This window comes from Pocillopora damicornis, chromosome 11 (assembly GCF_964200805.1).
Source record: "Pocillopora damicornis chromosome 11, jaPocDami1.2, whole genome shotgun sequence".
Classification (NCBI taxonomy): Eukaryota; Metazoa; Cnidaria; class Anthozoa; order Scleractinia; family Pocilloporidae; genus Pocillopora; species Pocillopora damicornis.
Genome location: NC_142680.1, coordinates 16,008,474 through 16,032,525, shown reverse-complemented (window position 1 = coordinate 16,032,525; position 24,052 = coordinate 16,008,474). Strand labels below are relative to the sequence as shown.

The 24,052-nt window shown below is 37.9% G+C and overlaps 2 protein-coding genes and 1 long non-coding RNA gene across 13 annotated transcripts in view; 1 reads left to right on the top strand and 2 right to left on the bottom strand.

Moving 5' to 3' along the window:
- Positions 1 to 80: 80 nt before the first annotated feature.
- Positions 81 to 800, bottom strand: LOC149037799 (uncharacterized). 2 transcript variants are annotated; one of them, XR_016181103.1, is made up of 2 exons: positions 520 to 800; positions 81 to 157 (listed from the first exon to the last, which is right to left on the bottom strand). It is a non-coding gene; the product is annotated as an uncharacterized LOC149037799 (long non-coding RNA). The 2 variants fall into 2 exon arrangements; XR_016181104.1 differs by lacking the exon at positions 81 to 157 and adding an exon at positions 231 to 438.
- A 1,213-nt stretch (positions 801 to 2,013) lies between these two features.
- On the bottom strand, positions 2,014 to 4,711 carry LOC149037798 (uncharacterized). The gene is made up of 3 exons (XM_089186404.1): positions 4,649 to 4,711; positions 2,179 to 2,544; positions 2,014 to 2,055 (listed from the first exon to the last, which is right to left on the bottom strand). Exons 1-3 carry the CDS (start codon positions 4,709 to 4,711, stop codon positions 2,014 to 2,016), a joined length of 471 nt encoding a protein of 156 aa, XP_089042530.1.
- A 2,949-nt stretch (positions 4,712 to 7,660) lies between these two features.
- LOC113683256 (uncharacterized) overlaps positions 7,661 to 24,052 on the top strand; it is a 79,372-nt gene continuing 62,980 nt past the window's right edge. For 2 of the 10 annotated variants that reach the window (XM_089187349.1, XM_089187348.1), the window contains exons 1-13: positions 7,675 to 7,795; positions 14,485 to 14,793; positions 15,261 to 15,539; positions 16,012 to 16,299; positions 16,717 to 17,028; positions 17,734 to 18,012; positions 18,676 to 18,963; positions 19,346 to 19,654; positions 20,241 to 20,519; positions 20,744 to 21,031; positions 21,563 to 21,871; positions 22,587 to 22,868; positions 23,375 to 23,650. In XM_089187349.1, the coding sequence (XP_089043475.1) occupies positions 7,714 to 7,795; positions 14,485 to 14,793; positions 15,261 to 15,539; positions 16,012 to 16,299; positions 16,717 to 17,028; positions 17,734 to 18,012; positions 18,676 to 18,963; positions 19,346 to 19,654; positions 20,241 to 20,519; positions 20,744 to 21,031; positions 21,563 to 21,871; positions 22,587 to 22,868; positions 23,375 to 23,650 (3,580 nt within the window). In that variant the 5' untranslated portion in view covers positions 7,675 to 7,713. Of the gene's footprint in view, positions 7,796 to 11,318; positions 11,463 to 14,484; positions 14,794 to 15,260; positions 15,540 to 16,011; positions 16,300 to 16,716; positions 17,029 to 17,733; positions 18,013 to 18,675; positions 18,964 to 19,345; positions 19,655 to 20,240; positions 20,520 to 20,743; positions 21,032 to 21,562; positions 21,872 to 22,586; positions 22,869 to 23,374; positions 23,651 to 24,052 lie in introns of those variants that run through there. The other 8 variants (XM_089187351.1, XM_089187346.1, XM_089187350.1 and 5 more) reach the window with 8 other exon arrangements.

Here is a 24,052-nt window from a genome sequence, read left to right as displayed (position 1 = left end):
ATTCCTTCAATCCCTTGTTCACCGTAGAATCCAAAGCCCATGTGCCATTGTCGAAGAAAAGGGCAAACATGTTCTTCTAGCATATGCAGCTTTGGTGTGATTGTCATGTCTGGAAATTTTTCCCTAAGGAACTGAAGAAAATTTGTGATGTCTTCCTCTGCAACAAGAAAACAAGAAAAGGTGGACTTAAGACATGATCTTATTGCTGTATTCATGTTTTTCCATGAAAGTCAGGTTTTTTCTTTCAGTTACCTAGCTTATCAATCTTGCCATCATTGAGATAGTCTGCACTGTCATAGACAAAGTGGCAAGCAGCAAATAACTTAAAAACTTGTTCAAATTTCACGCTAATTTCTCTTGCTTGAGAAAGGAGGGAAGGACACAGCTCCTCTGTTTTTGTCAGCACAGCACTGCATTAAGTTTAATGATGTTGTCTTCCTACCAAAAAAACAAATGCAATAATTCAATGAAATTTTGTGACTCAACAAATTCATACTCTAAGGGTAGAATTTGTGTTACCTTGCAGCAAGTGTGTACATGATTACCAATGAATGATTTTCCATGATAAGCTTGTCTCTCAACATTCATTTTCTTGAGAACCTCATCCAAATGAACCGATAGTGGTCCATTGGCTTTCTCAAAGGCAGCCAATTCCATTTGTTCATCTGCAAGCTTTTCCTATAATGTTGAGATAATACTATTTAAATCTGGGTTATTTGACTTACTGCTTAGTTGCTATAATTTGATAATTTGAGCCCTTGTAATATTACAAATAAATGATCTATAAAATAAAATCATAACTTCTTTAACTAAAAAATTAAGATGGGTTTGAAACATGTAAAATGGATTTGGAGGATTGTACAGCTATGATACTGGAAAGCACCAATATATTATTTTTACCTCCTCCTTTGCATTTCCAAGGAGTTTGTCTATCTCCTCCTGTAGTAATGTAAAGTAGGCAGGCGTGATATCAACATTAGCATGCAGACTTTGTAAATTCAGCAACTCCTGTAAATAATTGGCTTTTTCATTAAATTGTTGTGCTTGTCTGGTATGTAGTTGGGCAGCTCTGAGTGCCTGGATTTTCTCATCATTCTCTTCACTGTCTCCTGCTAGAACCATTTGAATTTTTTTGTCCAGCTCAAAGCACTGGTTCTCTAGTTCGTCAAACAGTTTCTTAAACACACCCAAGCTAATGTGAAGTCCAGGAACACAAACCTGAAATAGACAACCATTAAGTAAGGTGGCCTGTAAGTCCCTCTTCAAAGCAATAAAGTAAACTTTTGTATCCTACTTTGTCCAATTCAATGCCCAGCAGTTTCTCGTGAATCACATTGTGATAAAACTTCTGTTGACTTGTAACAGAGCCATCTGCTACAAACTTATCATAATCCTCTTGAATGTTTTCAAGACTTCGTTTTTCAGCATGCCCACGTATATGGCAAGAGACTTGCATTACTTCATGATTTATCTTGTACCAAAGACATGGATATTTGCCTGCAAATACAATTCTTATGGTGGAAACCTGTTTCACAGAAATAGTTATGTAGAGTAGAGGCTACATTTATATTCTTTTATTGAATTGCTAAATCATTATTATTTGTATATGTGAATTATTGTCTGGATCATACCTGAGGCACCAGCTATTCCAAATAGCTTGCATAGGAACTCGTAGTCACCAAACAGGAAAACCACTTTCTTTTTACCTCTAGAAATGGGCAAAACAAAAATAAAAATTTAATTAATATTATGCTATTTCAAGTCTTTATTCTCCCGATTAACTAAAAGTGTGGTAAATTTTTTTTCACTTACGCCCAGGTTGCTTCTTTCAAGGTGTTTACTTGTTCTTTATATTTCTAAAAGGCTGTCTTTAAATTAGCCCAACTATTATTTGCATGAAACATGGCAAAGACCACTGTGTTGGTTTTAGAATTTTGATGCCTCAGGTTAGCAATCTGGAAGGCCATTTTAAATGACCCATCACCAGCATCTCCTCCAAGTTTTATGTGCTTTTCATTTTCTGGGATTGCATTGTTCCATGTCAGCCTTCCATTCCTAAAATGATAACCAACTATAATTAGACTATAATTCACAGCAATAGGCAACAGAAAATGATAAGCAACTAGCACAAAATATGTGTGGAGTTCGACATTTTGTCTGGACTGGTTGATCAAGTACCTCTTTGCAAATTGGGCACATATACTCATGCTTGATGTTTTCAACAAACTGTTCTGGGTAAAGAGGTTCTGATCCTCTAAAGCTTTGTAGATTCTTTACCTCCTCAGAGAATGAGAGTGAGGCTGGGTCAGGTTGGAAGCTTAAAGTGCCAGACATTCCTTCCACCATTTCCACCTGTTCCTTGGGTTCAGCTGAGTCCTCTCTGGGTTTTATTCCAAGTTTAGTCTTCTTCTTCCTACCAGGTTTCTGTTGATCCTTAAAGAAACTGCAGATCTTACAGTTTCCAGTGCGTTTGTGTGGAGGCCACACATTGATTGCAAGGCGTGTGCCTCCTCTTAAAGCAAGCTTGTAACACTTGTGGCAGAACTTAGAGGGCACATGTCAAGGTCATCTTTACGAACTTTGACACCAAAGGCTGTGAAAATAATCTCCGTCTTATCAGCGCAAAGAAAACTGTTCTCATACTTATCTTTTGCCTTCTTCAATCGCTCTCCACAAATTCGGCAAATTTTTTCCAATATTTGTTGATGTTCAGAGAGACCAAAGTTAGCCATCTGAATGCACTAATCGAACCGAGTTGTAAACTAAACTTGGATTAAGCAACGCAGTTCTAAGTTGACTCAAGATATGTTCCGAAGTTCCTTTTTCCGGCCTTTTATTGCTTCAGAAGGGTACATCCTTAGGGTTTGTACCTTGTTTCAGGAAGGGGTGTCTATTTATCTCTCTCGATCGGTTCTTCAGGGGTGCGGGAATATTTGCATTCTTGTGTTATTGCGTGTAGTTCATTCCATTTGAAGGGAGAGGGAATATTCGCCAAAAACCATGTTAATCACGGCCAAGAAGAACGATTTAACTATCAGATCAAAGCACAAATGGTAACATATAATTGTAAGGTTTATTATCCGTGATCATGATTGAAATGTTGACCGAAAGAAACGTCTTGTCCGTGCTTTCACTATTTCAAGTAGCTCCCCGTGACAGATCGATGACATACACTTTTCGGGGAGGAAATCACACGCACGTAGCTCGACTTTCTTGCACATAACAGAAGGCCGTGGACATTTTATCAGTTTGTCATAAATCGTGTATTCTTTGTTTAGCCCATGGGTAAGCATGAGTTCATTCAGAGGATAAATTCGCGTAGTTTAGGGACATTAGTTCGAGGTCAAAGGGGAGATGGACGCCATATTTACTATTTCGGTGGTGATGTGTAATCGCAGATTACACCGCTCAAAACAATTCGGATTAAAACGTCATGGTAAAGAAACTGATGGCAAAGGAGAGAAGTAAAGCCTGAGTTGTTCCTAGGAATTCCTTTATTGAAAGAAAAATTCGAATCAATCAGAATCTTGCCTGAAAATAAGAAGACCTCAGAAAGGCGATAAGTCATCTCGCGTCAAAACAAGATGCCATTAAGCCGTCGCATAGTTAACTATCCCGCACACGCAATCTTCCCTAGGAGAACATTAACCAGGGAAGCAAAATACAATGTCTGCGCATAAGTTAGCTATTTCCTTGGGCTTTGCGCATATACTTTTTGCGACCTAGTTATCAGTGGGTTCTTTCTTGTTGAGCCGTTAAACGTACATTTTCAGCGGTTTCAAATTGAAAATGTCAATCTGACATGCGCGAACTAAATTTCCACTGGCGGGCGTTTTGAAACAGCCGTGTACCAAATTTTCATTTTATTGTAAGAGAGCTTTTGATGGGCGTGGCCGTCGGAAACATGATAGAACCTTTTGTTAACAAGGAGTTTCATATGAATACGCTTTCGGTTAGTCTTCCGGCTATTTAGGCGTTTGTACCGTAAATTGCACAAAAGAAACTGGAGGAATTCAGTGAGAAAAGTCGCTTTAAATCTCCTTGTGTCTAGTTGAAGTGTCTCATTCGAATGAATATTTGGTGGAGGGAATTAAAGACCACGTTTACACACGCCATTGTAGCAAACAAACGAGCAAGCTCTCAACTTAAATTAAATTTACTTACAATTAATTTCCTTGCCTTTACTACTGAACAGAGGTAAAACTTTGGACATTACTCAATCGTCGATGAGACTGAATAATTATTTCCGTAAGATCATTTACTGTTTTTGAAGAAAAAATTGTCTTGACAGTCCTTTCCAAGACTGGTTCCGGTGTTCCTTCGAAAGTGTACACGACCTTTTTTTTTTTCTTACCCGCTCTCTAATTGACAGGTGTCAGATTGTGACAGATAATTGTAAAAATAAATGTTTCAAAGTTTGGTTGGAAACCTTTTAAGTCACCTTTATCATCACGCAAATGAAAATATAATCTTGAAGCATCTCTTTAATTTGCATATGCATCACCTCTATTTTAACTACCATTTACTCGCTCAAAAATCGTTCAGTTTAGGGAAAATCTTACAGTAATTACAGTGCTAAATCATTCTGGATCTTTTGGGAAGAATTATGATAAGTTTAAGGGAAAACATAAAAATGTTATTCACTTACTCTGTCTTGAGTACCTCGGGCATAGTTTTTCCCAATACGGACCTCTCGGCTGGCGAATATCATATATTTATTAACAATTTATTCATTATCTTCTTTAACAAAAAAGTCTCTTTCGAGGAGAACATCAACTCAACTGGTTTCTCCTTATTTAATAAATTTCCCCATACATTAGACATAATAATATTGGTCACTGAAACAAACGGTCCCATCCCTACCCCTCTAAAGTATGAGTAGTTCTGTCAGCCCTTTCCTCTCGGTGAGATCTTTTACCGTGGGTGGGAACCTACCGGAGTTTGTATCTATAAATCACAAATTGCAACACTTGCACCCTATAAAAAGGTAATGAAAATAACAAAACCAACAACAATAAAAAAAGTTCAAATATCACTTACTTTCTGTCTGATTCCTGAGTCTGTAATTTCATGCACTAATTCTTACTGCTAATGTTCCACTGTCGTCATGATCAAGCTCTAAACATTCGTTCGGCGAGGAAACCCAATTAAAATATTCTAATATTATTGGATTTCAACAACTGAATAAACATTTATTTCATGTTGTTAACAAAAACGTTAGGCTTTCTCTGATGAAGGTGTAATAATGAAAGCTTATTGAAGTATCGACTTCTGAATGAAAATATTCAGTTGTGCACAAAAACAAAGAGACAAATAAGTCCGGCGACTGTTCGAGGTTCTTTCACTCATATTCCCTTCGAAAGTCGATGAATGCGAGCACTTTCGCGATATGTTGATCTTTAACTTAATGTTTCCTTACCCCTTTGATGTTCCACAAAAAAATTCCTCAGTTCAATATTGTTTTTCTACGACATCTCTCCATTTAAGCTTTGTGTTCCTCGCAGACGGGAAGCGAGTTTGTAACAATCGTGCGGCCGCGATTTTTGGCGGGAAACTCTGAATGGTACATGTAGAATAATACACGGGCGCGCATAAAAATTATAATTTCAGAGAAAAGAAGAAAAGTCAAGTTATGACAGATGGAAAAAATCTGCTTTAAAATACTGACAAAGGAGGCGTAAATTGTCTAATGTCATTGTGATTGAAACCTACTACAACTTTGAATGTGATTGGCTTATTGAACTGTCCGTGAGCAACTTAGCAAGTGAATTAGTGAAAATTGGATTTTTCTTTTCAATCAACCACAGTCGAGGAAATTGAAATTTTTATAATAAAAGAAAATTATTACAAGGCTGCTGTTACTTCGGCCAACTGATAATGTAATATGACGTCCAAGGAAAAAGATCTGTAAGAGAAGCACTTTCAGTGGAAACCACACAGGCTCGGCTAAAAAGTTTTCCTTGACAAACTGCATTGCTGAAGTTCTAATTATCCTCACTGATTTCCACTTTGTAGACCAGCTGTTTAGGAGATATTCACCGCTCGTAAACCCTTTTAATCAATCGTCAACTTTTGTGGTGGGGACAGTAGCACTGACAAAAAGTTAATATCCAGCTTTGCGCTTAACGAATGAATTTGAGTGCGATGTCAGGTTTAAAACGCGGGCTTAGCTGCGTACAGCCCTAAGGGCCAGTCAAAGCTAAGCGGATAGTCTATAATAATTTATGTTATTGTAATTTTGCTTATCTTTTTGTTTGCTTTTGCATTTGTTTTATTTTGTTTTTGCTTTTTTTTCTGCGCAGAAATGCCCAGCTTCAACCATAAATTTAGTTTTTTTTCCCAATGTAAAAAGAGCAGTCCAGAATATTAAGGGGTTCCAGTGATGTAGAAGGAAAACTTGAAATAGACGGAAATTTTAGCGTGACCCAATGTACGTACAGTCAAGAAGTCGTGTTATTTATGGCCCCTCCCCTCTCCTCCTTTCTGACCGTCACCCACTCCCCTAATTACCAATCTCACTCTCTCTACAACTATCCACTGCCATTGAAATCAACGACGGCGGCTGTAATTTTTTTGAAGGAAACACTAAACCATCGTTCGCCAAAATCGCGCCTGCTCTGCTGCCTGTGAAGTAGTGAGCGCCTATTCTTTTACATGGTAAAATTAGAAAGGTAAATTAAATTTACGAAATTAGTTGTTATATTTATCGACGTCGTCGGATGTCATTGTCAAGCAAATGTGTAGGTTTGTTTTTGCGTTAGTACATTCTTGTGCATAAGGTGGCGAAATATGTCAAGTTACCAGAAATGTGACTTTCCGGGAAACCATGTCAATCAAAGTGATTGATTGAGTATTGCTTATCGGCTTAAGATCTCTGATATACAACATTTCATATATCATGCAATCACGTTGACTCCTGCATTTCTCCTTTGAGGTTCATTGGTTCCAAATTGTGGTCTTTCTTGACGTGGTTTCCAATTCCGGCCGAGCTCTGATGTTCAGAAACACGTTGAAATAGGTACCGGCGGGTAAAGCCGACATACCTTGCATCGCACAAGCCACGTTTGAATAAAGACCCAATGCTTTGCTGGTCGATTAGCGGAGGCCTTTCCGCGCGCGTCTCAACATCGTCTTTATTTTTTCTACTTGTGAACACCGGCTGTATAGTTTTTCCAATTTTGTTGCTCGAATCCCCTAGTTGCCTTCTTACACGGCTGCTTTGTGATCTTTGAACAGCAGTACGACTCTGGTACTGTCAAAACAGCAGTATTTGTCTCTGAAGTCAGAAACTGAAATGGTATTCAAAAATATGTACAGGGTACTGTAGCTTGGGGAAAAGATATTTCAAACGTGCGCTTTCGCTATTTTTGGTGTTGAAAATGTTACCTCTGGCATTACTTGTTAAATTTTCATTGAGCATAATAAGAGTGTGCGCTCTAATGGAGATAGCGCCAGTAATTTGCTTGCTATTTGATATTGAATGAAATTTCAAGAATCGCCTCAATTGAGTTATGTGCACACATTTACTTGGCGGTCACGCATGCGTGACCGCCAAGTAAATGATTACCCAGATTAGACGTAGTTCTCACCTTACGTCTGAACAGCGTCGTCTCGTGGCATAAAACACACTCCGTGACTCAAGCGAATATTTAGCCTCCGTCTTCAACAAAGCGTCGTTTAAAAATATTATCGTTGAAACAGTTCACACGAGGGATGCCGAGCGCAGATTTTTTAATTATCAAGAGAGCGGCTGTACTAATCATTACGAGTGCTCTCTGTGTTTTATCCACCAAAGGTAAGCTTTGAAATGATCATTTGAAATAATTAATAACACACAAGGTTGATTCATACTTGTTGTACACGATTAAACAGTTATGAAATGTATTGTTATGTATTAATGCAGGATCAGAAGAAACTAGTCTTTGATTGGTTCGGTTTCATTTTTGACGTAAACGATCAACAGATACAAATATGAATGATGAAAAAGTTGATGTAAAACGAAGAATTTATCGCAGCTTTTTCAGAGCGATAAATACTAACTCAAAAAAAAAATTGATTTTCATCCGTCTCAATACTTTTGTGTTTGATTTTTGAAAAAATTAAGCCAAATTTATTTATTTCCTTGCTTTAGAAATGAATTTCCCTCAGAGCTAAAATCATATCCCTGAATTCGATCACAACCGGAAAAGCGGCAGATAACATAATTATCAAACAAAGACGTTAGTATTCAAAATTGGCGTCGAGTTGGTTTAAGAGATTTGGGTTAGTTTTTCTTCAAAGTGTTAAACGAATCTAAGCAACAACCATTGTTAGTAGCATTTCATCAAGTTAAGAAAGTAAAATCGATATCTTGAAAGTAAGATATGGGAGTTGTCTCACGCGCGTTACGTGCATGGATTTCGGACTCCCGCGTTTGAAATGGCCGTGTGATTACGTTTCATTCAGTTATAATTATTCTGATAACGATGGCTTTTTCATAATGGCAAAATATGATTTTTCGTCTAGTCACGAGCATGGGACAAAGAAAAAGTTCTGAACATTCGTGAGGAATTCGGTTTCTCTGCTGCGATGCTCACACTGAGCCACAGAGACTATCAGTCATGTCAATAGCGTCGCGTACGACAACGACATGATAACCAGCTGTATTTGTACTCTGTATTTTATATATTATGACAACTCGCTCAATCTCTTCAAAACAATGTAGTCACTACTGTTGACATAAAAAGCTGTTATTTTTTCTCGATTCAGACTTCGTCGAAAACCTTTTTTACATTCTCTTCAGAGCCTGCAGTATGCATGCAGGACGCGTGTCAGTTGAACTTCGTAGTAGACCTCGCTCACCGTCTCTGTGGCTCAGTAGTAGAGCATCGGAGCGTGAAATCCGAAGGTCTGAGGTTCGAATCCTTATGGTAACTAAGAATTTTTTTTTCCCACGCGCGTAACAAGACGAGAAGCATCCTTCTCCTGATACAGAACTTAGTTTTTAACATCTGAAGCCTTCTTCAGACCGAAAATAACGTGAATTAAGGGACCGGTCATTATTTATCGCCTGGGGGGGGGGGGGGGGGTCGGAGTATTTTTGTTGTCACATCGGAGCATTTACCTGATCCCCCCGTAGAGTATCTAGTTTTTTAGAGATCCCCCCTTATCGGTAGTGGAAAGTTTCATGATCCCCCCCCCCCTTTTCTCCCAGCCACCGCCAAATAACTTTTTGAATATGCAAGTGATATTTTAATAGTGGTACTTACGTCTCATGGACCTTGAACCACAACGGTAAATATTTGCTCGTCAGATACGAACTGAATTGTCGAGGAAGTGCCAATCTCAGGCTGTTCATCCAAATCCACGAAAACATAGTCATCGTCGCTCTCTGCCTCTCCACTTTCGGATTCTTCATCCTCGGATTCCACGTCATCTTCATCACTCGACAGTTCTTCTGTTATCACAGTCTCTTTATTCTGTCGGTAATAGTGACATCGAATGGCCTTCACTTTGTCAAGTTTCCGACCCACAGTCGTCAAACCATGCTTGTTGAGATACAGGTCTAGTTCTCTTACCCGCAACTTTTCAACTTTGCCACCCTCGATGAGGTTATCCCATTGAAAGTCCTTGTACGTTCGTTCGGCCTCTTGCCTTCTTCGCTCCTGAGCTGCTCTTGTTCTGATGTCCTTTCGGATCTCAATATCCTTCAAATGATTAACATATGCAATGACGTGCTTCTCTTCCACATTATATTTTGAGCAGAAGCTCTTCATGGTATCCTGATCGTTTCTGATACTGTCAGAATGTTCCTCGTACAGGTCTTTAATACATTTTCTTGGAAGGTAATCATCTGGTGTCCTTTTCCTTTTTTTTTGGTCTGATCCCCCCCATTATGCTTGTCAATTACGGCTGATCCCCCCTAAAGGTCTTCAAAAAACCATGTGATCCCCCCCTAAATACTCCGACCCCCCCCCAGGCGATAAATAATGACCGGTCCCTAAGCTTTATCCATTGTAATAACAGGTGTAAAATTTACAACTGAACCTCCAAATCCATTCTTTGCTCTGGAGGGAGACGATAGTACTCTTGAATGGAGTTATGCATTTGGAAATGAATCCTTTCGTCAGGTGATGTTTGCAAATGTCAAAACACCCAGAATAGTGGATCGAATTATCTTCTGGTGACGACACACCCTGGATAATAGACTCTTACAAAGGTCGCTTTCAAGCATCAATCTTACAATGTTCCGATTTTTTCCCTTTTTCTTAAATGTATCGTCATTGAAGAGGCACTCTTTTTATCAGCCCGTTTTTGTATCAGATAATTTGCTTCTCTCGGTGGGCCCTAGGACCCCCCTGCTTACAGTAAATAATGAAAAGAAAATCTGTTTGAAGGATGGAACCAACTATTGGAAGAAAAAGTACTAGACAGAGACAAATGGAATTCAATAACCTGGTCTCTATCAAAGGACAAAAAAAATATGGTTGACACAGATTTTTCCGAAAGTTTTTGTCGAGTTTTTTCCTATTCTTTTCAGTAATTCATTCAGAGTTGTGATTACTTAATTGGTTCCAGGCCCCCAGATTTCACATAGAATTTCCTGTCCCTTTAAAAAAGGCGTTTTAAGTGTTTACTTTTGATCGTACCCGCTGATTGCACCTACAATCAATTGAGCGCAAAGCGAATGGGTCAGTAAGATAAGTTTGTTCGTTTGCCAAAAAAAAGAAACCAACCCCTTGACATGGGAAGTATTTTGTTTCTCTAAATTTATGGATAGTGCTAATCTTAAGGAAACTTAACATGCTGGCAATTAGCTAAATTATTGTGGATTGACCTGGAACATGTTAAGAAAAACACACACATCTCTTTTTTTTTTCTTTCACTTTGTTATAGTCTCGACAGAAACATTTTACCTTGCAGACAGACAAATCGCGACGGATTAGTAATTGTAAATTAGGCTCAGCCTCAGGTAACACGTCTATCCCGGCATGCAGTGAGAAGCTGTTCCTCAGTCTTCATTGGCAGGTCTGATTTTCGCGCTCAGATTTCTTAAAAATTGACTCGACTTAATGAAACAAACTTCCAAGGACCATGACTTAATTTATGTTTTTCGAACTAAAAAAGTGCAATTAAGATGCAATAAACATGTAAGTTTAATAAACCGTTGGTAACCAGTTGTGAAATTTTTCATGAAAATCACAGTAAGCACAAAACTACCAAATTTTCATTTTATTGTAAGAGAGCTTTTGATGGGCGTGGCCGTCGGAAACATGATAGAACCTTTTGTTAACAAGGAGTTTCATATGATAATTGGTTGATTTACAAAATTTGCATCTCATTGCAATTAAATTTATCCAAAACGATTGACTGACTACGCTTTTCAAAGCAGACCGGCGAAAGAACAGTGGGACAGTGCGATACTGAAATGGTTGTTAGAATAGCTTTTTTGCTTTTTCTTTCTGCGCCACTTACACATCAAGGTTAGTTGTCTAAACTATGCGAATACAATGTAGTTTAATTCATCCTGCGATGTAATCAGTGATGTTGATCCGTCCGTATTGCAGTGATATCCATGATTCCTACATTTTAGGTCTTACAGCATATTAAAGGCGCTCTTCAATCAAAATATCGTAAATATTGTATTTGTACATCATTTTGATCGGTATTCACGTTTGAGAACCGCGTGCCTGGATAGTTTTTCCTTGATTTATGACAAGAACTTCCGGGAGTTGTATTAGCTTATGTGAGACCCGAAATTAAGTGAGTCTGTTTGATGTGAAGACTTGTGAGATAGGTTCTGTTTGCACTCCTGTTTTAATCAATTTGCTGTTCATAATTTGAAAGACCATAACTTGCTCTTAAACACTGAGTTAAGCGAAATCGATCAGTTAGTGCGTCCCACAACAGGGAGTCGTCTTAACTGGAGCTTTTGACTTAATTGCATCCATGAATACAACAAACCAATGGTTTGTATTGTCTGTGAAATATGTTGAATCTTCGGATCGTAAGCACAACATGGCATCAACATAGACGATTCTTAACAGGTTAAATGTTATATATTTTATTTTTGGTGTAAAGCGAACTTGTTGTTCACGATTGAATGACTGCAAGGAATTTTAATTCAGTACACGTCATGCCTAGAGAGGGATTGAATAATTTATGTATTGTAACTTCTTCGGTTACATTCATTAAATCTGCAAACCAGTGTAGCTTCAAACTATGTCTAATTTTCGTTAAAATTATGTTTACACCAGTTTCCTCCTTTTCAAGCTTACCTGGTGTAGATATGGCTTTGATCAACAATCGAAAGTCTTTTTTATTGTTGGGCATGACAATAGGACACTTAAGGTATCTTCAGTCCTAAAGAAAAATGACGTAGACACCACAGTAAGGTACACTATTGTTACAGCAGTTCATTTGTTGTATTTTACTTCATGATGTGTGAATTTTTATTTAAAATTACCCTGAAAACTGAATAAACGTCAAATTTGATCACCCCCAACTGTTGGGGGTGATCAAATTTGACGTTTATTTGAAGAGCATTTCCGTATTGGCGGACAAAACAAAAATTATTCCGACAAAACAAAGGTCAAATTTTGTCATGATGAATTTTTGTTTCGTCGGTTGCATCTGCATTAAAAATTTTAAAACCGTCACATTCCGTCAGCGCCTGATCTGTTCATAGGATCGGCCAACATAGTTGCCGAAGGATTTCACCTTTAATTTCCGTAAGTCATTGTAAAACTTTAGAATACCCGAGCGTCGCAGCAGAAGACAATTACTGCCTTTCTAGTAAACTGATTACGGTTCAATTACACGCTTGTCTTTGCTTCAACGAGAAATGATTGACATGTTTATCGCGGTTTTGTATAATTAGTCGATTTTGGCAAATTATCACGTAGGAAAAACTTTGTCGGCGGTGCGTCTCAGGTTTTGACGGCTACGGCCAGAATTAGAAGAGTCGCAACAAACCATCCGCATTTGTAAAATGTTGGTGATGACAGAAAATATGTCTAAATAAACAATTTTGTCGCTAGTGCGGAAAGGCCCTGATGAAATTGAAAGTCGGAAAGACAATTTCAAATGCAAAAGTAATCAAGCTGCAAAAGGGCATTGATTTATGTAAATAACCCGTGTGTCTGTTGATGACTCTGTTGCGTGATTTTAACTCAATGTTTTTTGATCAAATATGAGGAAAAAGAAACGAGAAGGCAACTAATTGGAAAGGCTAGCAGCGATGATTAAACCAAACGGCAAAAATTTAGCTTCTTGCAGTCTGCTTTCACAGTTTGTTAACGATAGACGGCAATTTTTGCAAAATTTTCCTATAGTTTCGATTAAAAAATTTAAGGTTGACTGAGCAAAATTGTAGCCCGTTTTTGCCACTATTCGCTGCTATTGACGCAATTTATTAACAAATTTCAAGTCCCTAAATGCTCTCCTTTTGCACCAATTTTTAAAAAAATTTCCCCTCTAACTGCTACGCATTTCCTGTAAATTAATTGCAACAATTTGTTGCTTCGTCAAGATAAAAAATTCTGTCTGAGAATTTTGATGTTCTCATCACCTGTTTGCCAGATAGTGTGGGGATATTATAGGGAGACGTTTCATGCTCATAGCTTCTGAGATAAAATATTTAAATAAATACACGTTACTCGATCGTTAAACATGTAATACGTGCTGATATTCATTTTTGCGAGTTGCGAAGTATTCCCAGAGCCCCGAAGGGGTGAGAAAAAATACAAGCAAAACATTAGGTCGTTCAGTGCGGCCATTTCATTGCTCCGTAATTTTGCCCTCCTCTACAGCGTAAGACCGTGGCATATTTTGCGCGTTCTCATGACCTTATTTGGCAAAATGACATAGTAGTGGATTAGAAAAGACGCGTATCACCTATTCTAATACGAATATGCTTAGCAGATTTTTATTGCTTTTCATATAAGTGTATTTAAGGGAGGAAAAGATGCTGTTCATCAGTCAATTATAAATTGAAAGATACCGACAGGAGTCAACAAAAACACGACATTTGCCTTTCATTTTACAGCGAATCAGCATTCAAAGCGCCGGCTCTTTCTTCTTTTCAATCCTTCCGGCTGCCGATCACCATGAGGAAGAAATAACGAAGAGACGTTTTAAATGTTTGATTTTATTTTACTATCCCTTGCAGGCTTTCGTTCTCTCGAAAGAACAATTGCTTTAGTAAATGATAGTTTGACCTAACAAGATAATTTAGCATCATTAACTGAGTTGATAACGTAAATGACCACCGTGAAGAGTTTCGAAGCTTAGGTTTCGAGCGTTAGCCCTTCGTCTTCCGCTCCGACGAAGAGCTAACCCTTGAAACTTCAGCTTCAAACCTCGTTACGTTGGCCAATTACGTTATCAAGTCAGTTGATCATAATTATACTAAATAAGCCTGTTATACTCTCCCACCGAAGGAGCACCACAGTTTCTTTAGAAACTTACCCCCTTGTCCTAAGAAGAGTTTTATTTGAATTTCAGATGAGCCCGAAGTTGCAATTGATGGTAACCAAGAGCAGTTTATAGCTAAAGGCGAGAGCTTTACGTTGATCTGTCGGTATAACGCTTCACCGCCTGTTTCTGAGGTGCAGTGGATAAAAGATGGAAATGTGATTACCATAAATGCCACTGCGACCAACAATGGATCAAGAGTGACTAACATATTTTATAATGAAAGTCTATCACAGTTTTCAACCGCCTCAGCTTCTTCACAGGATTCTGGAAATTACATCTGCAATGTTACAAATAATGTAAATGGTACAACAGATTCGACTTTGATTGTTATTCAAGGTATGTATACGATGTCCATTACTTTCTGTACAACATATCTGCGGCATTATTTCTCTCAATGTTCCTGCTTAAATTTTTTTGTTAGTTTAAAGTCTTTTCCTGTGGAAGAAAAAGCCAACCTAGCACTTCTGTGTAAACATAATTACACGAATTTATTTTTGCAACAAAACATTTCTCTCGTCAAAATGAGCATCACATTGATTTGATCAGTAAAACAAATTTGCCATGATTTACGCGTTCAAAAAATAATTAAATTCCTTATCTCAATTTCTAGACAACAACCATTCCTTCCTTATAGACTCACAAAAAATAAAAAAACAAGTTAAAAAAATAGAAAAAAAGATGTCAATCATACGAAAGTTTAACTTACTACACTTAAGAAAGCCTCGAAAGAAGACGTAAAAGTAAAATTGTACAATACCTTGGAATACCAAATAACTGACTAAAGTATTTCTGTTCTCTCACAGAGAAGCCCTCCACCAAATTGCAGCCAGAAACTGTTACCGTCAAGGAAGGAGAAAATGTCACCTTATTTTGTAACTCTTCTGGAACTTCTCTAACAATAACGTGGAAATTCAACGGATCTGATGTAACCACCTCAGGGGATTCAAGGATTAGTTTTTCAGATAGCAATCGACATTTGATTATAACGAACGTGAGCAGGGTAAGCAAAGGGGAATACAAATGTGTGGCGAGCAACGAGGTTGGAAACGATACGTCTAATACTACCTTTCTGCTGGTTGAATGTAAGTACAGAGCAAACGTAACAGGCCGTTTTAACTTGTTAGCAGTCTTGAGGTTTCTTTTTTCTTGCTTGGCTTGGCTTGAGTTGATAGTAAAAAGATAGCATTCTTAAGTTGACATTATTACACTATTAAATAACCAAGCTTCACCGAAGTGGAGGTGGCTAGTGGCGGATATTCAGAGGCTTAATAGCCAATCAGGGCGGGCCTTCAACGCTATTTACTGCTTTAGTATTACACTGATGTAGACTATTGATATTAACAATTTTGTTTTTTTTTTTTGTTTATTCAATTGCTTTTAACGTTTGCTGTTTTTTTACAGTTATCAAACGGATTAACCTCTCATTTAAATCAGTGTTGCAGTGTTGTAGTGTTTCAGCAAAAATTGCCGAAACGACAATTTTTGCTGTATTTTGTGAAATACGTATGGTTTTGTAGTGACTCAGTTTTTCATTTTTTATCTTCACATTACTAGTTGGACCTGAAATCTCCGAACCTCCAACTAATCGCACAAAAGAGGAAAAACAAACCGTTGATTTCAGTTGCATAGTCACAGGATACCCTACACCTGATGTCGTTTGGACAAAAAATGGACTGGAATTGAATGTGACAGGAGATGTGCGACTTAGTGTATCTTCCAATAATGGAAACCACCAATTGACCATATCAAATGTTCAACAATCGGATGCAGGGCAGTACAGATGTGTGGCTGATAACAGTTTGGATACCGCGACTTCATCTTCAGCGACCTTAACAGTGCAGTGTGAGTGCCAAAGTAGTGTATATTTGTATATTTGCAACGTTCTATTATTGATCAATTTTTTTATTCGAGTTTCCTCCAGCGTTGACCACAAATTCTATAGATCATTATTATTGACAAAACCTCTCTTTTCGGTTGATGTTCTTCTTGTGCTGAAAATGGCAAAAGACCAAGTTGAATTAATGCGAAGCCAATGATGCTATAAGTTCCTCAATGGATTAAATACATGTGTCAGACACTGCAGGGAGCTGCGTCCAAATTGTTCTCGACATGTCAGCTTCTCCCTCTCAAATCTTCGATTTGTGGTTTTTGATTAAAGGGTCCTGGGTAAGTTCTCGTTTTACAATAATTGTTCTCCCTTAACTTTAATATGATATTATCAATGAAGAGCGGTTTCTATGTCGTATCACTGAATTTTAGTTGCACCAGAAGTCACAATCGATGGAGATCAAAAACGGTATTTAGCCAACGGCACTGATTTACTGCTGACATGCCAATTCAACGCCTTGCCTACTGTTTCTGAGGTGCAGTGGGTAAAAGATGGGATTGTTATTGCATCAACCCTTATTACGCCTTCGAATGGGTCACGTGTCACTATTTCACATCATAATGAAAGCCAAACTCAGTTGTCGATCATCGCAGTTTCCTTGGAAGATGCTGGAAATTACACCTGCAATGTCACAAATAATGTTGGTAGTTCCTCATCAAATTGGACGTCGATTGTCATTCAAGGTATGTTGCGATGTAAATGGACTTAGACTTGAAACAATTTGGTTTGTCAATATATTTCTTGGCCGAAAGTGACCAAAAGCAGAAGTTCGATGTGAAGTCGAGGAACTGTTTTATACCAGGCTCAAATCTTTTAAAAGCTTGTGGCCAAAATTTGACTCATGAATCGACACACTGAAAGACCATTCTGTGCGTGTTCCTCTGAGACCTTACAGTCCTTCCAGAGTCTCAACAGGGTGTTGGCTTTTACGGCTAATGGTTAAAATTTTGGTCAATTTACGGCTAAACTTCATTTTCTATCCACAGTGATCACCAGAAATTTTTCAAAGCCTAATCCTTTTCCGACTAACAATTAAAATTTGATAATTTTTACGTCTAAGGGCTAATGCTATCGGCCGTTAACAATTGATCCATTGAGACCCTCTACTTCTCACATGTGTTGCAAGTAACATGTTTGGCCGAAAAATTTTATTCTCATGTAAATAAGAAAAAAAAAGCTCACTCAACATCATTGGGCGAAAAAAAAAACCAATTGTGCATGTTTAGACGCCAACGTTCGTTCAGTCAGAGGAGGGATGGGAATTAAGTCATAAAACGCAGTCACCGGCCTAAGTGGAGACCTGCAAGAGAAAATTTGTAACATAGTAATCTACTTTAGAGCTGACAAGAAGATTTTACGTTTACGTATGACCTCTTTTGATTTTGCAGTGACACCATCTATAGAGCAGGACCCAAAAGCCAGTCCGGTCAAAGAGAGAGAAAACTTGACTCTATTTTGCAACGCTTCTGGGAGCTCTTTGAGGATATCATGGGAAAAAAATGGATCTGGTATAAATCCCAGTGAAGATTCGAGAATCCTTTTGTCAAGAGACAACGTACAGCTGACAATAGTTAATGTGAGCAGGAAAGACAACGGAGCCTACCAGTGTGTGGCAAGCAACGAGGTTGGAAGTGCTACCTCCAATGCTGCCAAAGTAAATGTTCAATGTGAGTACAAGTGTGGTCTACGAGCTGTTGCGAAATGTCAATTTACTGAAAAGATATGTTTGGCCTGAGAAGCGTGTATATATTTAACCTTCAAGGGTAGTTAACCTGTTTTGAAAATCTTTCTTAACTATCACTCAATTGTCGCACAGCAGAGTTCTTCCAAATCGAACAAGCAGCTGATTTTCATGAGGATCATTTACTCTCATTTTGCATGATGCCTAGTTTCCCAGAAGTTGTGGTGCTGTACATGCATTTCAGGGTTATGGATTCGAGTCTTCTTTACGCCCAATTTTTTTGCAACCGCCGGCTTAAGCTTAGTAAATGGCAAAGGGTGTTACTTTATCGGAAGGAAATAATCCTTGAAAAGCAGAATTGTAACCTATTTGTTGTTTTGTTTGTTGAGAAAAATGCCATCACTGTTGTTGATGATTGCAGACGTGTTTATATAGGCGTTGATATTTTGAGTGTTGAAATAAAAACGTTGATTTGTTTTGGTCGCTTAGCTTTTATTCAAATCACAGCTGCATGGTTATTAAAGGACACAGTCCTTCATTTGAAGCAGGAAGTGGTGCAAAATTTTGTGAAATACGTTTGATATTGCTTCGAATTGCAATTCTAATGTGTTTGTTTATTCATTTTTTTATGTTTTTTTTTATATATCAGTTGGGCCTGAAATCTCCGAACCTCCAGTTGATACCACGAAAATAGAAGGACAAACTGTTGTATTAAGTTGCTTGGTGGTTGGATACCCTACGCCTGCTGTTGCTTGGACAAAGAATGACGTCGAATTGAATTTAATAGCAAATTTACGATTGAGTGTCTCTTCCAAGAACGGAAATCACACTTTGAAAATAACAGATGTTCAAAAATCGGATGCAGGACAATACAGATGTGTCGCTAATAACAGTTTGCAGACCTCTAAGTCATCTCCTTCGACTCTTACAATTCAATGTGAGTTTAAAAGTATATTCGAAGCATTGCATTACTGAATGTTTAATTGTGTCTTCAGCGTTGTTGTCCTCAAATACCATAGATACAGGTTTTTGTAAAGCCAGTCAACCTTTGGTGGTACATTACTAAGGATTTTAAAATGGACCAAAATAAGTTGACATCTGAGTTTTGGCTGGCGATTCTGTAAAGATATGTGTTGAGCATTAAAGGAAACATATTTTTACAGCATCGTCAAATTCACCTTCCAGCTCTGATATCCTCCTTTCCTCCTTCTCAGTTCATCTGTTTATAAAGGACGTAGCTAAATTACCGTTATTCCGTATTTAACTCTAACTGTAAAAATTAAAGAAAAATGATTTTATAAAATTTTATTAAATTTCAGTTGCACCAGAGGTGATAATTGACGGAGATCAAATACATTATGTAGCCAACAGCACAGATTTACAGCTCACATGCAGGTTTCACGCCTTTCCTCCCGCGTCTGAAGTGCAGTGGCTAAATAATGGGAATGTGATTGCATCAACCCTCAGCGTTCCCTCAAATGGGTCAAGAGCGACTATTTCACATCATAATGAAAGCCAAGCTCAGTTGTTGATCACCACAGTTTCCTTAGAAGATGCTGGAAATTATACTTGTAATGTCACTAATGTTGTTGGTAGTTCCTCGAATTGGACATTGATTATTGTTCAAGGTATGCTCCGATATGAATGAACTCAAAAATACAATTTCCCATAGCAATCACTCGGCGTTAGTTATCTCATTTAGGATTAAAAAATCAGCTACCCGAGAGATTTGCATTGTTTGTTTATTCGTTTGTTTGTTTGTTTTTGTTGGATTTTGTTTTTGCCTTGGTATTTGTTTTTTTTGTTGTTGTTTTATTTCAGTCTGTTTGTTTGTTTGTTTGCCTCTTGGTCGTTAAGGACCGAGACGAGGACCTCGATCTTTATAGTCATGGAGCCTTTTAGTCGTGTAAAATCATATTCTTTTGTAACCCCTCTGACTTCAATTTGACCCAGAAAATAGCATACATCGAGTCTTTCTGGCAAACATTTTGTAAAATGTCGCACTGATGTTAAAATAGTGGCATCTTTATTACTGGGTTCTTCTCCAGCGAAAAGATATAGTGTTTTACATTCCTTCATTTCAGACCCCAACTAGTTCTTAGTTATGTGCTTAAGAACCGGCTCAAGAACACGTATTTAAACTGTTTGGATACGGAAAAAAAAGAATGATAAATAAACTTTTTAAGTATAAAACACTTTCTTGCATTTGTATAGTGACGCCTGTTATCGAGACGCACCCACAAGCTGATCCGATCAAAGAAGGAGAGAATTTGACTCTCTTTTGTAACGCCACTGGAAGCTCTTTGACAATATCATGGACAAAAAATGGATCTGCTATAAATCCAAATGAAGATGTACAGATCCGTTTGTCAACAGACAAAGAGCAGTTAACAATAACGAACGTGAGCAGGAAAGACAACGGAGCATACCGGTGTGTGACGAGTAACAAGGTTGGAAACGCTACCTCCATTGCTGCCATAGTGACTGTCCGATGTGAGTTCAACTATGGTTTACGACACAACTAAAAACATGGATCGATCAAAATATAAATCGTTGTATACTTTAAATTCATCGTTGGTAAAAATGTTTAGGAAAGTCGATTTCATTTGCTTTCCTATGTGATACAGCGCTCTAACCAACATGTCGCACTACATCTAGTAAATTATGTTTGATTTTGTAGAGAAACATGATTTCTTTTTCATTATTTATATTGATAGTTGCCCCTGAAATCTCCCAATCTCCAAGAGATACCACGGAACTAGAAGGACAAACTGCTGTGTTCAATTGCGTAGTTGGAGGATACCCTACACCTGATGTTGCTTGGGAAAAAAATGGAGTGGAATTGAATGTGTCTGCAGATGCGCGACTTAGTGTGTCTTTCAGAAGAGAAGACCACCAATTTATCATATCAAATGTTCAACAATCGGATGCAGGGCAATACAGATGTGTTGCTAATAACAGTTTGGATACCGCGACTTCATTTTCAGCAACCCTAACAGTACATTGTAAGTCTAAAAGTCGTTTTTCTGTGAAACGCGCGAGTGTTGAATATTCTTTTATTTGTTTTGTTTTGTTTTGTTTTGTTTTCTAATCGTTGTCCATAGGTAATTCAGGTTATTATTTTTACAAACCCTACAAATCTTTGTGGTTTGCGAATTTGCTCTGCATTTGACTTTAACTACTCAGTTGCTTAATTTAAAAAGTTATTTAGTACTTCTATGGATAAATGTATATGTTGGCCATTGGTGCCAATACATCAATACTATCCATTAGAATTTTATTCTGTAACTCTGCTTCATTTCTTGTTCCTCTTCTTTCATAAACCTTTCAGTCCACATGTAAATTATTTTCACAAATTCAGCACTATCCGGAAAACCTGTCATGGGAATATGCAGACTCACAAGTTCTAGCGCACGGTTTTGATATGATACCAGTTATGCTTGAAAAGTTATATCATCTATACACATAGGATAAAAAAGTAAATAAATTAAAGCCCATGATGATGATACAATTGTAATTATTAAATACCATTTTAGTTGATCCAGAGGTTAAAATCGATGGTGATAAAGAGAAGATTGTGGCTAAGGGCGACGATATCAAGGTAACATGTCGACACAAGGCCCTACCGCCTGTGACTGAGGTGCAGTGGATAAAAGATGGAGAGGTGATTTCAACGAATTCCACGAAAATGATAAACAACTCCCGATTGGATATTCTGCACTTCAATGAAAGCCTCATACAGTTGTCGATCAGTGCAGCTATCGTGGCTGATAGTGGGAATTACACTTGCAATGTCACAAATATGGTTAATAGTTCATTAGACTCGACATCTATCATTGTCGAAGGTGTGTAAGAGCTGTTGACAAATTCTCATTTACTCGTGTTTTAGGGTAGGACAGCCATAAGCTGGGATTTCTCCTCACAGACTTCGAAGAGATGAGGACAGTTTTTAAGGTCTAATTAAAAAGAAATATGAAATCACCCGTTACCGAGAGTAAGATTTCGCCTGAGGCTCAAGGGCTGTCTATAAAGTGTATGTTGAGGAGATAAGTAGCAACGACTGCCCCGTTCGTTTATCTTTAAATATTAACTGTGTGCGCAGGTGTGCGCAGGAATACCAAGTTACTGATTATTGGTAACGGGGACTTCTTGATGTGTGCTGGGACATCCCGATTTTTAATGAGATAGATTATAAGCTACTCTCAGAGATGATTACAACCTACTGGAAGTCCCAGTAATCATCGCCTGTTACCGTTTCCGTTACCTACAAAACTTTGATGAAAATTGTAATTTGACCCAGCACCGAGGCATGGGTGAATATACATAATGTACACCTTAGAAAAGTAAAATAATTTCCTTTAGGTTTGATTAGAGAAGAAATATTACTATTTATTTTCATTTTTTCAGGGTTGCACAATCTTAAAACACCTCGTGACTTCCGATGGCGTCTATGAGAAATTTCTTCAACGATTAATTTAGCGCAAATGTAGAATGTTTACAACATTGAAAACATAGTGGAGTGCTTGAGAATTAATTTCTTTTCTGTTTTCCCTGATACAGTAAAGCCTACCATCATAACTCAGCCAAAAAGTGCTGCCCCTGAAGATGGAGACACCGTCAAGTTGTATTGCAACGCTACAGGAAGCCCTATACTGCATATATCCTGGACGTTTGATGGATCTGTTATAACAGCAAATGAGAACTCCAGGATCAGTTTATCCAACGACTCTCAAGAATTGACAATGACAAATGTGAACAGAGGAGACAGTGGAGATTACCGATGTTTAGTGAAAAACAGGGTTGGAAATGACACTTCTGACCCCTCTGTGATAAACGTGCTTTGTAAGTACAGAATAAGTTTGCTTTTCTAAGTCATGAAATCGAACTATAGTCGAGCTATACCCAATCTCAAAGACCTGACTTTTTTAGCGTTATCGATAAGGTATAGACCAACTTCAGGTCGAGAGAAATGCAGTTAAACAAAAAAAAAAAATAAATAATAAATAAACAGATTTAGGCGTAATGTAAATTTCCGGGTTGTTTTACTACATTCTAATATAGGGGTCCAAACAGTCCCTCGTAATCCCAGAGATGGAAAAACAATTACCTGCATTACCTTTTACAAATGAGATACGTTCCTTTGGTGGCCAGATAGGGCCTGATTCTGTCAGAGTGAACGACAAGCTGTTTCTAGTTTACTCAGTAAATAACACAGATCTCCTAAATAGGATATAACTCTCTCAGGAAAAAAAAAGGAATAAAAAATTATTTGATCGATCGTAGAACTGCTTACGGTTATGCTTCTGGTTTATTTATCTATTCATTTTCGCTATCAATGTTTTTTTCAGATCGGCCTGAAATTATTACGCATCCTAAGAGTGTTACAGTAGAAGAAGGACTCCCCATGACCTTATTTTGTAACGCGACCGGAAATCCACCACCAACACTATCATGGACCAAAGATGGATCTCCTATAAATAACAACCAAGGGATCCCTTTTTCAGGGGACAACGAGACACTGTTTATAGCGAGTATTAATAGATCGGAAAGCGGAAATTACAGATGTGTTGCCAGGAACGGTCTCGGAAATGATCTCTCAAATCCTGCAAAAGTCGACGTACAGTGTAAGTGCTCCAGTAATTCTTTTCTGTTTTTTTCCTAATTTGGAAGGAGAAGTTCTGTACAGTTGATAGGATTAAAAAGGTATTTGGCACAAATGAACGTGAAGGGGGAAGTAGCGATGGGTTCCTGGGAGTTGAAAGCAACGACCTCAGGAATCACCTTTCAAATCTTAAACTGAGTTAATGTCACGAATAAATCTTTCTTCTTTTCAATCCTTCCGGCTGCCGATCACCATGAGGAAGAAATAATGAAGAGACGTTTTAAATGTTTGATTTTACTTTACTATCCCTTGCAGGCCTTCGTTCTCTCGAAAGAACAATTGCTTTAGTGAATCATAGTTTGACCTAGGAAGATAATTTAGCATCATTAACTGAGTTGATAACGTAAATGAACATGAAGAGTTT